We start from the raw sequence: 15,150 nt of genomic DNA, 5'->3' as shown, positions 1-15,150 counted from the left end.
ATGTGTATGTTTAAATGTATTTTCAGTTGTCTTTGTGTAGTTTCTGTTGTTGTGTATATTTTTTTGAATGTCAGTAAAAATTTACCTGTCATTTCAGGTATAAGGTATGATTTGACAATTTAAAAAAAAAATAAAAATAAAAATATCACACCCAAACAAAACAAAACAAAAAAAAAAAATCACATTTCTTTGCTGAAAACAACAGCTCAGAAAGCAAACTGCTCTAAAGATCATTCAGGCAGCAGAAACAATATAAATGCAGAGCAGCTTGTAGAAAATGGACAGAGTGATAGAAAACACACGAAGGCAGTATTTATATGTGTGTGTGTGCTCACGCGCAGGTATCATCTGTCGCTGTACAGACTGCAGTGTAATTTTCAGCACTTATTCGGATTGTTTTCTAGCTCTTCTTCTGTGGTGTCTGACTCTATTATTTACCCTACCCATCCATTTTCAGCACGAGTGACGCTTTGCTGCTCAGCGCTGGCTCGACTTTTCGGCCGGGTCACCGAGCAGGAACGAATCTGCCCTTCACTCCCCAAATCTCATCTCACAGAGACGAGAGGAGGAGTGTTAACACCTCTCTGTTTTCATCTACTCCTTTTTTTCTCTCTCTCTTCTCACCTTCCTCAACCGTTTCCATCTCCACATCTGATCCTCCTCTTTTTCCTCTTTTCTTCCATCAGATCATTTTTATCCTAATTCCTTTTTTCTCATTTGATCCTCTTTCTCTTCATTTGCTTTCTCCTTTTTCTTTCCCTCGTCGTCCACCTGTTTCTTATTTTTCCTACTCTATTTCTGCTTCCTTTTTCTTTCTTTCTTTCCTTGTCCTCCTCTTTTTCTGCCTCAATCTCTTTCATTCCTCTTCATCCTCCTTTATCTCTGCTTCCTTTATTTTTCTTCCCCCATCTTCTCCTGTTTATCTACCCCTCTACGCACCCCTGTGTATCTTTTTTTTTACATCACACCATAAAGTGTGAAATGTGTGTGCGTGTGTTCAGTGAAGATTTACTGACATGGACAGACAGACAAAGCATTTAAAGGGACTTTGCAGAGAGTCATACCCTTTGACCACCGGGATAAATTGGATTTCTCTCAGCTTATGATGGAGGAGAAGAGAGCAGAGGAGGAGTTGTGGCTCTGTATGTTTTGTTAAAAGATGAGATCTTCCCATAATTATCTCTCTACCACACACACACACACACACACACACACACACACACGCACACAACACACACACACACACTGTTGGAACAAATTCCTGGAGTGAAAGACATAGTAGGAACATTTTCTAAAAAAAAAAAACAAGCCTGAAATCAGAATCAGAATTCCTTGATTTATCCCCGAGGGGAATAAACCTTTTTTGTGCAGACATTGCACTTGCACACTGCAGTTTTCCCGACCAAGAAAGAAAATGAAAGATAAAAAAATAGTATAAATGACAGGATAAGTATAAATCTAAAAAACTACTACTACTATTACTACTATTACTTTTGAAATTATTTTATATAAATGTGTTGAGTGACAGTAGCTAACCTTGCTTTTCACCTTAAGGCTTATGTTCATAGCATACAAGCTATTAACTTGTCATTATGAAACACTGTGACCATATTGTACAATTCTAGTCAATGTAAGAGTTTTCCCTCAATAACCTCTTGACAGTGAGTATTTTTACTCACCGTTAATAAGCAGTAATGGATACATGAATTATGATCTTGTTTTTCTTTACCAAGTATGGACTTTCTAGGTTGACAGTACTGTAAGAATAGTCAACATGCTTTGTTGTTATGTACAAAAACATAAGCTTGTGCTAAGTAACTTAACTAAAATTAAGTCTTTCTAACTTAACATGTTCGCCATTCTAAAGTGAGGTCTTGAACATAACTAATTCAGTTGTACTTTGAAGCTTATTAACCCAACTGAACTTAGTACTGAAATAGTTATCAACAAGACCTCACTGTGAAAAGGGGAACATGTGGAACTGTATAAGGCCTATACTGAGCAAAGCATATCAGAGATCGTAAGTCATCTACAACAGCTTCCTTACTTGTAAGCAGTAATTAGGAGGTTATTGAGGCACGGTAATGAGAAGGGTTTTATAATGACTTATGAAGAGCTAATATGCATGCTATGATAAGCAGCTAATTAATAGTTAATATCTTTTCCCTAATCTAAAGTGTTACTAAAATTCAAATATAATTTGAATATCAAAAACATAAGATGATGAATTTGTAATGGGTTTATAGAGAAGGCTTGACTGCAGTAACACACACAACAATACCACGGAGGCAACGCGTAAAAGTGAGAAACAGTATGTATCTGGATGTGTGTGTGTGTGTGTGTGTGTGTGTGTTGTACATCAGTTATCACTGTGTTCTGTCGAGGGGATTGTTCTCTACAGCAGTATATATATATATTTCAGTAGACTGCTGATCACACACCTCATACACACTGTCTCAATCTGCCTCCTTGTCAGTACTTGTTTTCTTGTGTTCTGGTGAAATTGCATCATTACAGATGAAGTTCTGTTGAACATTCAAAGTCCTGGAAGTGTTTTTGCTCTGCATGCTTTTATCCAGCACATTGTAGGAGCTGACTTGTGTAAATCTGGGGGTAGAAAAGGTCCCATCATGCATTGCCTATCAACCACTCTCGACTTTAACATTCTGAGGTGAAACTCCTAAGAGTTCAAACATGGCCTACTCAGTTTAGAGAAAGGGCCTACACTTTTCAAAATGTTTAACTTGTCTCATTAGGCTCCTCAAAGCTCCACTCTTATTGGCTGTAGGCAGGGGCTGTTATGTCACCATTGCCTTGCACATTATTTCATTCCCTTACAAGTCTCCTACAATGCCGCTATATGTGCTTGGTGAGAACTCAGTCAACTAAACTTTCAACCTAATTTGCATATCACAATATGATCTCAGAATAACAAGAACGAGTGTGTCATCTGCAGAAATTCAGGATCTGTTGCCTATGCGCCTCTCATTTTAGAATTGATCAAATTCTACCTAACTCTACCATTAAACCCTGTGTAGCAACTTCTGAAAGGAACAAAATCCTATTTTAAGTCCATCTATTTGAAAAGTCTGAGTGAGTCCAACAAGGCCTGAGCTGTCAGTCATTAATAAGATCACATTATGCTGAGCTTTGATGTGATGTGAGACCGGGCAGCAGGCTTTCAGATTATTGATACCTGTGAGTGATGACTAAACTCTTCAGATACTATGCCGCTTTTTCTTCTTGCCTGTGATCTTCTTTACCACTCTTCTTCTTCCTTTTCTTCCTTCTTGTCTCTTCCACGTCTTTTCCGTTCCTTATCTGCTCATCTCATCTGTCATTTGCTTCTTTCGTTTTTTCTTTGCTCTGCCTCCTTTGTTCACCTCCTGCACCTCCCCTCCGCGCCCCCCCCCCCCCTCGTCCCTACCTCTCCTCCCCTCCTCCCTCCTTCCCCCTCGTCTGGATGAACTGTTAACAGAGGCCACTCCCACTCAGTATAGATCTGCCCACACACCTTCTCCTCCTCCTCGCCCTCCTCCTGCTCCTTCTGGCACTCCCCTGACTTACTCCTCCTCCTCTGATCCCCCACCAGTGTCCCCCAGCCCAGGCGTTGCCCTCCCCTCTGCTCCCCGTGACCTGGTCCCTGTCCTAGTGTCCAGCCGATTTGTCCGACTCAGCTGGCGCCCCCCGGAGGAGACGGGAGGAGCTGTGCAGACCTATGGAATTTATTACTCCCAGGACAGCGTGGAGAGGTAAGACATGACTTTTTGCTTCACTGTTTTCGTAACACAGAGGTTCCCAAACTGAAGGTTCTTTAGATGTACATTGAATCTTTGCTTTTTCCACTGAGCTGCTGGATAATTTTTGTAAAAGGTACTTATATAGACCTTATTCACATAGCATGATCAGAAAATGAGGAATGAAGCATCACCACCCACAGACATGGTTATGTACCATTATACCCATGTATAATCCTACCTGAGACAATGTGTGTTGACCTCCAGAGCCACCTGCAAACTGCTGTGTTCTTACATCAGCGTGGGGTGCCGACCTCTGAAGGGACATGACCTCATCATGAGAACCTCTGAAAGTATATATGCCTTTAGATACTTAGATAGGACTGTAACGTGGGATCCAAAGCGCTGACATCTAATGGGACATCAGAATAATGACGCTAAGTTAGTGATGTTAAAAAGAGCAGAGAATTATTTTCACTTAATGATCTCAGATGAATCAAATCACAGAATGAGATTTACTGATTGTGTTTTATGTTAAGCGGATGACATCGTCATTGTGGATTTCTCATTTTTATTTTCAAATTTAAACTATCATGCAATGAAATTGGCGCTAATAACTAATTAAAAAGATCAGTTAAAAACTATATCAATTTTCCTTGTTTTCTTAGCATTTCTGAATGCATGTTCTATAGCTCTGAATATTTTTATTTTTTTCCAAGATAAACATTTTTTTTTTTTCATTCACTTGAATCTCAGTTCATTCTTGATCTCAGTTTGGCAATACAAGCCAACACATGAAACACTTTTTCATGTTAACATTTGCCAATTAAAACTCCAGCTGAAAAGTTTAAAAAGTTCAATTGAGAATGGTGGCAATGTCATTAATTTTGGTGATAATCCAAAGTACTGGACAACATGAAATTTACGATGCATCCTAAAGAGTTGTGAATGTGTGTACCAAAATCCAAGCCATCCAGTTGTTGTGATTTCACTGAAATCTGATGAGTGCTTTTGGTTGAGCTAGAAGAAAATATTTAAATGAATTCTCTTGGGACAGCCTATGTCTATAAAAAATGTCATGACAACACATTCAGTAGTTATTCAATACAGTTTTCCATTCAATTTATTTATGTAGGGCCAATTCACCACAAAAGTTACCTCATGATACTTTCTAAATCAAACAGGTCTAGACCAAACTCTTGAAATTAGATTTAAAAACAGAGAGAGCCAACATTCCCCCATGAGCAAGCACTTGGGCACAGTGGCGAGGAAAAACGTCCTTTACTGAGATCTAGTTATTGAGATATTTCAGCCCGCATTAAAGTGGAGGACTGACAGACCAACCAACTGACAGAGTGACATCCCTAGAGCCAAAAAGGTTTTTGACTTGAAAGTGTGTGATAATACTACACAACAGGGAGCTTCATGTTTTTGACTTTGAGTATAAATTTTCAAAGGACCAATTGTGTAGACTTGTAGACTAACAGTATGTCAAAGACGGCACTTCGTTCCTTTGATCACAGCTCTGCTGCACACAGCAGCTCTGAACATTTAATAGAAAAAGCTCTGGGTGACATATTGGCGAGTCCCCCGCTGATGTTAAATGGTAACCTCTGACAGTTGGGGCTCCAGCTGAAGGCTTTCACATCCAGGCTTTTAAGCTTTGTTACCTCGGGGATGAACCGGCCTGGAGTGTTTTAGGGCTCTGAATGGTGCTCTGGACAAAAGAGATGCTGAAGTTTCATCATGAAATGATATGACAGAGAGATTCTGTCAGTCCTAATGACTTACAGAAGAAACTGAGGCAGAGGTTTTGTCAGTTCTAATGACTTGGAGAGAAATACAGAGATGGGTTTTTCAGCACTAATAACTTGCTGAAAACAGAGGAGGGCAGAAGGGAGGGAGGGAAGGAGACAGACAAAGACAGAAAACAATGAAAGATTACAGGAGGAGAGGGATGGATAGTGAGGATGCAGTTTTGTCCATTGAAATAACTCCCAGGAAGGATATTGACTATAAAATAGAGAAACAGGAAGAGAGATCAGGAGAAGAAAAATGTAGAAAGAAGGAAAATACTAAGAATTAGATGGATGAAAAGATGAGCTTTCAGGCTTTTGGCAGTCACCATATCTTGAAAAGACAAATCATTCACTGCATTACTGTACTGAAAATATGTTAGTGTACTCATAAATATCATCATTTTGTAAGTCAGTCCTTATTGGGCTACTTGTTTTCACAGAATTGTTTTCTGAAATATTTGAAATTATTTGATTTTTTCAAATTTTTTCTAAATGAAACACACGCACAACTTCGGTTTGTATTTTATTTGCTTAATTCTTTAAAGTTTTCTTCTGAGATAAATCAGGTTCAGCAAGTCACAAGCAACATCACACATGGCAACAGCGATGCTGACAAAAATAACAGATCAGCGTCAGACAGAGCAATCGCCGCATGTGAAACATTATGTTCTCTAGCTACATTAACAAATTGCTAAGTGCATGGATTCATAAATCAAAATCAACAATGGCAATGCAGGAAGTACTAAATGGGCTGTAATTATATAGTACTCTTATACTGACTGACCACTTGAAGCACTTTACAACATGAACCAGCCTTCCTCCATTCATACAAACGTTCATACACTGGTGGCAGAGGATACCATGCAAGGTGCCACCTGCTCATCAGGAGCAATGACCATTCAAACCAACACTCACACACTGATGGAGGAGCCGTTGGGGTTCAGTGTCTTGCACAAAGACACTTTGACATGTAGACCACAATGGCCAGGGATTGAACCACCGACCTGCCAATTGGTGGACAGCCTCTCTACCTAACCTGAGTCACAGTAGGTTGTCCTGTATATCAGAAAGTAAAGGTTTGGAGGCGGGGATGTTTAATGGAGTTTGTGTCCTGTTTCAGACTTGCAGCCCCTAACCTTGACTATACTTTCCATGTACAGATTAAAAAGCAATTCAGCCCGAGGGGAACACAAATATTTGCATCAGTTTTCTTCAGTCCAATAGTTGTTAAAAATTTCACACAATGCCACAAATGGTGACCTCATGGACGTTCTAGAGGAAAAGTCAGAGGATCACCGACGTCATTACATCATGTGGGCTGCATGAATGTCTGCACAAAATGTCACGGCAATTCATCTAACAGTGGTCGCTGCACCAAGCTGGTGGACCAGCCGACAGAGACGTGCCAAAAACACTCTCACCGCACAGCTTCCTGCAATAACAGACGCAGCTTCTCACAAAATGGCTGATGAAAAATTTGTCAGTTAAAAAAAAAAAAAAGAAGATATTTGTCGTTGCCATGCTGCCATGAAGAGCACGGATGTGAGCTTCAGGATGAATTTAACACCGCAGCTGACAACGGCATCACAAGTACAAGGCGGAGACAAACAGACAGACAGGAGAGTAAAGAGATTCATTGAAAATGAATGAGGTGCTTTCAAACAGAGAGAAAATAAGAAGCACCAGACAGATGAGAGGGAATGAGTAAAAATGTAAGCAGAGAAGAAACGTATCTGTCTCAGTTGGTGGATTGTTTGTTTTGAATGGATTAAATGACCTCTGGCTGTGGCCTTTGAAGGGCAAACTGAATTCACACTGTGTGACAGAAACGAACCTGCTGGTTAACTCAACATCTAGCTCGGCGTTTTTAGCTTTTTACTGAGCAGCTCAGAGGAAAATATGGATTCATAAACCCTGAGAACTCACTTCTGTGGTATTTGCTTTAAACTTGGTGTCTCTCTGCTGATGCTGCTGCTGCTCATGATGATGATGATGATATTGGCGTGTTAATGTGTTTTTGTTCTTAGGCTGATATTTTAATATCTAACTAAATTGACGCGAAGTTTGTGGTGGTTTTCACAACTTTTCCGATGATTCCGATAACATCCTGAGATAGTGTCCCAAAAACCCACATTTTTGAGGTTCCAAAGTTTTTAAGATGTCAGATTTAGTGAACAATTTGATTTTAATGGGATTTTCACAGGAGCATAAATGGATTGACTCATTTCATGTTAAGCAGTGAGGTTTTAAAAAATAAAATTTTACAGGGTAAAGAAAAACCACCAAATAAGGAAAGCCATACTTTAACTGAAGAGAAATTATGTGAGAGCTCAAGCCTGGCAGAGCAATAACTTTTTGACAAGTACATTATGTGTAAGAAGGGGCAGTCGTGGATCAGCGGTTAGGGTGTCGGACCCGTAACCGGTGGATCGCTGGTTCGATTCCCCGTCCCGGTGTCCATGGCTGAGGTACCCTTGAGCAAGGTACCTAACCCCCACTGCTCCCCGGGCGCTGCACGCGGTCGCCCACTGCCCCGGGTTTGCTGTGTGTGTGTGCACGTCACTTGGGTGGGTTAAATGCAGAGCACAAATTTCGTTGGAGTGAGTTCCCTCCAATGACAAAATATGTCACTTTCATCATCTTTCTTTCACTTTCAAGATGATTATGAATCTAGTGTTTGTTTGTTTTTTGGAACCCTGACATGCAGAATATCCACTGAAACTAACCAACATGGTAACTTATTATTGTCACTGCTGTATTCATTATAATCAGTGCAGTATGACAGTATGATAAACATGTTGATTAAAATGTAAAAAATTCTCCTGAGAAGCAACCCCAGACATAAAACTTAAACTTGTATGTGAAAACACACTATTAACTTGCAAATGAAACACCATGAGGTTGGTATTTAAAAATACAAAATAAATACATGATATGCAGAAGAAAAGATATTAGGAAGATATCATCACTAAAAACAAATAATCCAAAAAAATGTAAAAACAATAAAATGCTAATAGATAGGGGCTGTTACTCCGAGAAAACAGTCTCCTTTTTCTCAAAGAAAGACAGAAAATGGGTCCACACATTAAAAAATAAAAAACATTAAAAACATTCATCAAAATTTGAATGAAGAAATGAATTTCCTCAAGCCTCAAACATCATGTCCTTAAGCCAGTGGTAATGAGAGGGAGAGCGCCGGATAAAAAAACAAGACAAGAATCTGCAATGAGTCAAACCAGAAAGTTTCCTTACATTTCAGCATTAATTTTTTTTTTAAGTCTTGATTATTGATCATAGAAACTATTCCAAAGTATTTTCGCTGTCAACTTTTTTTTTTACAGCGTGCTGTACAGTTAAAACAACAGCGTGTGTTTGATGCAGAAGAGACATTAACAGCTGTCTCTTCAGTGATCTGGCGATGAGTTCAGGAGTGAGAGGCTGCAGAGGTGCTGTAATCCGAGGATTAGCTGCAGTCACTGTGGGATTACACAGATTACAGCACTGATTATCTGTACTGTTACAAAATAAAACTGGCTTCCTGTTTAAATGCAGTGATGTTTGAAAGGTATGACTCTCACTATAAGTTAAATAACAATAAAATAAAGGAAAGGAAAATCAAATCCATCCATCCATCCATTTTCTATACCGCTTATCCGTCAGGATCGCGGGGGAGCTGGAGCCTATCCCAGCTGACTACAGGCGAGAGGCGGGGTTCACCCTGGACTGGTCGCCAGTCGGAATATCAAATCAATAATAAAAATCAGAGATATGACAGTTTGTTATGGGTTGTAACTATATAAAAATATTATTATTATTAAAACTGGAGAATTTGAAATGAAAGTTGAATGTATGATATTGTATTTTTTCCTGTGTCAGGGAGCGGTCAGTGAATGTGTCAGAGCCAGAGTCTTTGGAGCTCACGGTCTCCAACCTGAAACCAGAGGAGAGCTACAGCTTCAGAGTCATTGCTTACAACGACATCGGGCCAGGAGAGAGCTCCGCCCCCCTGAGGATCACCACCAAACCCGACCGTAAGACCCACACACGAACACACACACGCACACACACACACACACACACAGAGTCATGTTTCCGTCTCTTCTGGGGTCATTACATAGACTTCCAATCATTTCCTGGAGACTTAACCACCACCTAACCATAACAATAAATATTACTTGCCTAATCCTAACCCTGACCTTAACCAAACCCTAACCTCAACCTGACCTTAAAGCAAGCCCTCACTCTAATATTTAATGATTTACCTTTTGTGGACTTGCAATACTAGCAATTGAAAATAAGGGAAACATTGGCCTTACATTTAGACAAGGGTACATACAATGAATCCTTAAACCACCACTAAACAACCACCTGCTTTGAAATACCAGTGAAACAAGGACTAATTTTAATTAATTTAACTTACATGTAATATTCATAAACAAATATTGTCATACAGTATCTTAAAGTTGTATTGACCTTAATATGTTATATTGTTTGTTGTAAATAGGTTCAAAAATGTCATAATTTCTTTATAGCTCTTCAACAACAACATAAAGGTGTAGTAATAGCAGTAGTGATGATATTAGTATTACTTGTAGTTGTAGTAGCATCAGTACTATTGGTATTTGTTTTATTTATTATTAATTTTCTGCATGCCCCTACAGTCCAGGTTCCCAGCAGGGTGGAGTCTCTCCAGGCTGAGGCTCTGTCTCCTACATCTGTCCAGGTGAGCTGGGAACCTCCCAGCCAACCAAACGGCCCCATCCTGGGCTACAGGCTGCTGTGGACGGAGAGCCCATCTGGCAAGGAACAGGTCAGCACCACAGCTGTCAGAACACCAGTCCTTTTGCTGAGTTTGAACCAGCAGAGGAGGCTTGGTTTGTTGTCTATTTTCAGCAGCACCTCACTACTCCACAGACGCACTTTGCCACTTGTCATCTTGAAGGTGACTCTACTCCATCGAATCTACAGATGCAATATTTTATAGAATATTTATGGTATGTAGTTTCCAGAATATTCTAGAGACAAAATGACCAAGACAAAACTGGCAGAAAGGTGAGACTGATGGGAAAAAGCCCAATTACAGCGTCAGCATTATGAACGGTGCCATGAGTTCATCAGTAAAAAGCACAGGGCCGTGATCGAGACCATGATTGTAACTCTCACAAACCTCAGTCAGATAAAGGGTTAATGAGTCAGACAGACTAGACCAGCATTTCCAGCTAAACAACCCCTCTGCCTCTGTGCACCCTCTGCTACAAGGGCATGTTTATTAGGATTTCAGTCATTTTGTTAACAAAGAGGATGCGTGCCCCCTCATACTCCTCAAATCACTTGCTGCTTTGACCTTTTTGTCACAAATCACAACCTTTCCTTTAGAGTAATAACAATGAAATATATAAACATCACACGGATACTGCTGGAGTTAGCAAAACCATACTCTTTCAGTGGCCATAGGATCATAAATGAACAGACTCTGTTGGAGTGAGGTGTGATCGCTCCCTTGTTTGTGTTCAGAGCGTGGAGGTGAACGGACTCAACTACAAGATGGACGGACTCAACAAGTTCACAGAGTACACAGTTCGAGTTTTGGCAATCAACCGCTACGGACCAGGCACCGCCTCAGAGACCGCCAGCGTCACCACCCACTCAGACGGTGAGCTCTAGCTTAACAACTCCTCCGTTATCCAATGTGGTAACTTTCATACATCAGTAAGTGTATGCGCCATTCTCAATCACTGGCTCATTCGCAGCTCTGTGACCAGAAACATCCTTTAATCTTCACGGAAGTGCAGACATTAGCTGCCACTTTATCAATAGTATTCTGCCATAGCTTCCTCCAACACCCAGCCTCCTCCTTATATGTTGTTTGGTATTATTTACTTAATGAGTTTTAATGTTTGTGCAAATTTATTATGGAATATCTAACTCTCTTAATGTCTCTTGACACACTATATAGACAAAAGTATCCAGACATACCACTTTATGGGGCTGGTTATCAGGGGTTGGGCTCGGCCCCTGACTTCCAGTGACTGGAAAGCTTAATGCTTCAGCATAGCAAGATATTTTGGACAATGCCATGCTTCCAGTGTTTTAGTTTAGGGAAGGCCCTTGGTTGGATGAGTTTGGTGTGGAAGAACTATATAGGGCATTTAAGCCCTTAAGCCCTAAGATATGTAATACTGGAGCAAAGGTGTACATTTAAAAACACAATTATACATAATAACAGTTTGCAAAACTCACATCTAAAATACTGAAGATATGACTTAGTTCCAAGAAACCGTGGACCTTTAAAGTGGAAGAGACTTGATCAAGGAGAAGAAAATCTAAAGAGGAGTTTATCCCGAAAGTCGTTGCTTGTTAAATTGAGAACATTCTCACTAAATATAATCCATGTTTATACAAGCTGAGCCCTGCTAAAGAGATCAATACATGGTTAAAGCACTTTATTTCAGAGCAGTATTATTCGAAATGGCATTAGCATCTCCAGTTATTGTGTGTTGTTGAAGTTCAGGTTGTAATCATTTCCAAAATATTGACCACACAGCAGTTCAAAGCAAAACTTTTTTAATTAAGGGTGTAAAAATAATCAATCAAGCTAACAAACAGACTGCTAATGTTTAAGAAAACAGTGTCTACTAAACTAAAGTGCACTGAGTGTGTCTGCCGTCTGCTGGCAGTGTGACTGGTTTAAACTGGTCCCACTTTGAAGCTCTGCATCCAGTCAGCTGAAACCAGAGAACTGCTGGACCAGGTGCAACCTATTACCTGTGTGTGTGTGTGTGTGTGTGTGTGTGCGTGTGTGTGTTCTCCCTCTCTCTCTCTCACTCTCTCTCTCTTTCTCTTTCCTGCTGTCAGTTGTTTCATTAGGGGACTCGGGGGTCTTTAATTAAGCAGGGGGCTGAGGAGGGACCTGCTTCATTTTAGCCTCTTTGCCTCACACACTAATGGAGCCCCCACGCCCCCCTCCCATCCCCTCTCACCCACCCACACACACACAGCAGGAGAAGCAAGAGAGTTCAGTATTTAATTTTGTCATGTGTGGGAAGAACACTGTAGTGAATTTGATGGGAATTGGGTTATAATTTAAATAAGATTTGGAGGGAAGCCTGGCTGCTGTTAACTCCTGTCAACATGTGAAAGAGGTGGGATTGCAATGCATTTATGTTGAAACATTTGCAGTCCCCAGTTAAAATTAAAAGTGTTCTATTATCTGACCCCAGTGTTCTAACTACACCTTTATGATGAAAACACACAAGGAGCTATTACGGGCAGTCTGCAGGGCACTGCATCACATTTCTCCAAAGGAAGGACACCCCGAGGACATTTGCATCACGTTTTCCTTATTTTAAGTGCACCCATTAGTGCGCTGCCTCACCCTAGGGGCGACTTTAATATGTTTGATCTCCCACAGAGGCATCCCAGAGGGCACCTGTGTCGTTCTTTTAGTATAACTTCAACTCAAGGCAGCATCCATTTGTTTCTCTCCATTGTTATTATGAATTGTGTTCACACCTGATGACACTTTGTATAAAGTTTGCATGCGCTCGGAAGCTGCACAATATTTGAATATAGATTACTTTCTTTGAAAATCGTTGATTGTTATCTATTGTTATTCCCTCTATTACTGTATCAGATCCGGGTTTATGTGTTGAAGCGGGTCATGTTGGTTTACGTTTAGACTTGTATGTCTGCTCTGGATGAAACTTGAGCTCAGACTGACATTGAGCTGCTGACTGGAGCTCAGTATGTTGTTGTTGTTAAAGCACCACTCACAGACAGTGAGAGAGAATGGAGGCATCTGTCCAGCTGCAATCACACCATAAATAAATAAAAACAATCTGAAATAACACACTCACACACACACTCGCAGATGCAGAGTGGCTGTATTGTGAATCTTCCGGCTGTGTCTCGATGATAACAATGACTTGTGGACTAATTGAATCCACAATAAAACTGAGACACACACACACACACACACACACACACTGCGAGCAGCTGAATCAATAGATAAGCTGCTGACAGTTAATCAGGCGTCTGCTTGGACAGATGCAGAGTTCATTCAAACCAAAACACTTTGATTCTCAATTTGAACGCCACACTTAGTCTCTGATTTAACGGACTGAATCACACATCTGCTGCCTCTTCGTCATCGTCCTGTTCATCCTCATCCTCCTGCTGTTCATTCACTTTCGTGTTTGTCTTCATCATCATTTTATTTTTCAAATGCCCTAGTTTTCCATCTTTTTTCTTCTCTTTTATTGTTTGTTTTATTTGTTTTTATCACTTTCTTTTTGTTTTCAACTTTCTTTATTTCTCTGTCTGAGGTGCTGATGGTTCAGGGGGGTGAATTGTGTGTGTGCGTGTGCATGTATGCGTGTGGTGACACCTGTCATGTTTTTGGTGGTAATCTTGTTTTGCTGTACAAACACAGTCGGATCGCGGCGGCTGCTTCCTATCTGTGCTGATGTCATCAGGATGATTGATTGACAGCTGTGGTCTGACACCAAACAGTCAGCCAACACGTTCAAGCAGCCAACACACTCACACTGTGAAAAGCTAATGACACAAATCACCTGTAACAAGGTTCAGGATCAGGTCTAGAGTCTATAGTGTAGGACACAAAGACTAGAAGCAGCAACACCAGACCTGATATTCATCTTCAGGTGTGTGATTTGTTAGACAAGAGTATTACAGATGGCCATTTTAAATAATAATGTGACAATTAAATATTCACACGGTTTTTGTGCTTGTCTCTGCAGTACCCAGCGCTCCTCCTCAGAACATCACCTTAGAGGTTGTCCTGTCCAGGGTAAGTTTATATGATTCTACTTTTCTTCCCTCCTCTCTCTGTTCACGTCTACACTGCACCAGCACCGACAGCGACCTCGACAAACTGCCATTTTTGACGACATAACCAACATTATGCGCCGGAAACCGTCACGTCTGGACAGTTTTATCTAAAGCAGAGACTTTTTAACATTTTGCATAGTCGCAATCTGGGACAGTCTGAGGTTGTTATTCCAACCATCACCTTTATAAACCATTTATTGATTCATTTATATGATTCTCTGGGGTTGTTCTGACACACATTTAAACTGTGACACTGCCATCAGTCAGCATTTTGCTCTCTGGTGATCTGCCCTCCTTTTACTGATTAATGTGGTCTACAAATGTGCATGTGTGGTTGTTCATATAACACACACAAACACACTGCTCTTTAAATTCTGATATTCTGTAGAGGACCATACAACATATTTTCATGATCAGTATCTCTCAGCAGGAACCAGGAGTCTAGGGACAAGTAATAAATAAGTACAAGTAAACTGTCTGCAACTTTTAAAAGGGTCAGACTGTTTAATAAGAACACACAGAGACTGATGTTCTCTGAACACAACAATATGCAATAAATAATTATGTACAGCAGTATAATAATATTTAATTTGTCAGTGTTCTGATCTTCCAATATCTATATGTACGAGAATTGCACAGCTGAGTGTAGGTACACTGAAAACAACAGGAAGTTAGTGAATACTGCTGATTTGACCACTTATCAACACAGTCACTAGTGGGAGCTGATATTATCGGCTTTGAAAACTCTTAATGCCCAATTTGAG

At 40.3% G+C, this 15,150-nt stretch overlaps 1 protein-coding gene across 2 annotated transcripts in view; it reads left to right on the top strand.

Moving 5' to 3' along the window:
- Positions 1 to 15,150, top strand: part of dcc (DCC netrin 1 receptor) — a 204,102-nt gene that overhangs the window by 110,293 nt on the left and 78,659 nt on the right. For both annotated transcript variants that reach the window (XM_046375461.1, XM_046375460.1), the window contains exons 8-12: positions 3,593 to 3,752; positions 9,413 to 9,567; positions 10,198 to 10,346; positions 11,051 to 11,189; positions 14,296 to 14,345. In XM_046375461.1, coding sequence (XP_046231417.1) covers positions 3,593 to 3,752; positions 9,413 to 9,567; positions 10,198 to 10,346; positions 11,051 to 11,189; positions 14,296 to 14,345 — 653 coding nt within the window. The remainder of the gene's footprint in view (positions 1 to 3,592; positions 3,753 to 9,412; positions 9,568 to 10,197; positions 10,347 to 11,050; positions 11,190 to 14,295; positions 14,346 to 15,150) is intronic.

The sequence above is a fragment of the Scatophagus argus genome, chromosome 20 (genome assembly GCF_020382885.2).
Source record: "Scatophagus argus isolate fScaArg1 chromosome 20, fScaArg1.pri, whole genome shotgun sequence".
NCBI classification, from domain to species: domain Eukaryota; kingdom Metazoa; phylum Chordata; class Actinopteri; family Scatophagidae; genus Scatophagus; species Scatophagus argus.
Note: the sequence above shows the minus strand (reverse complement) of the source record. Positions and strands in the feature narration are given on the sequence as shown.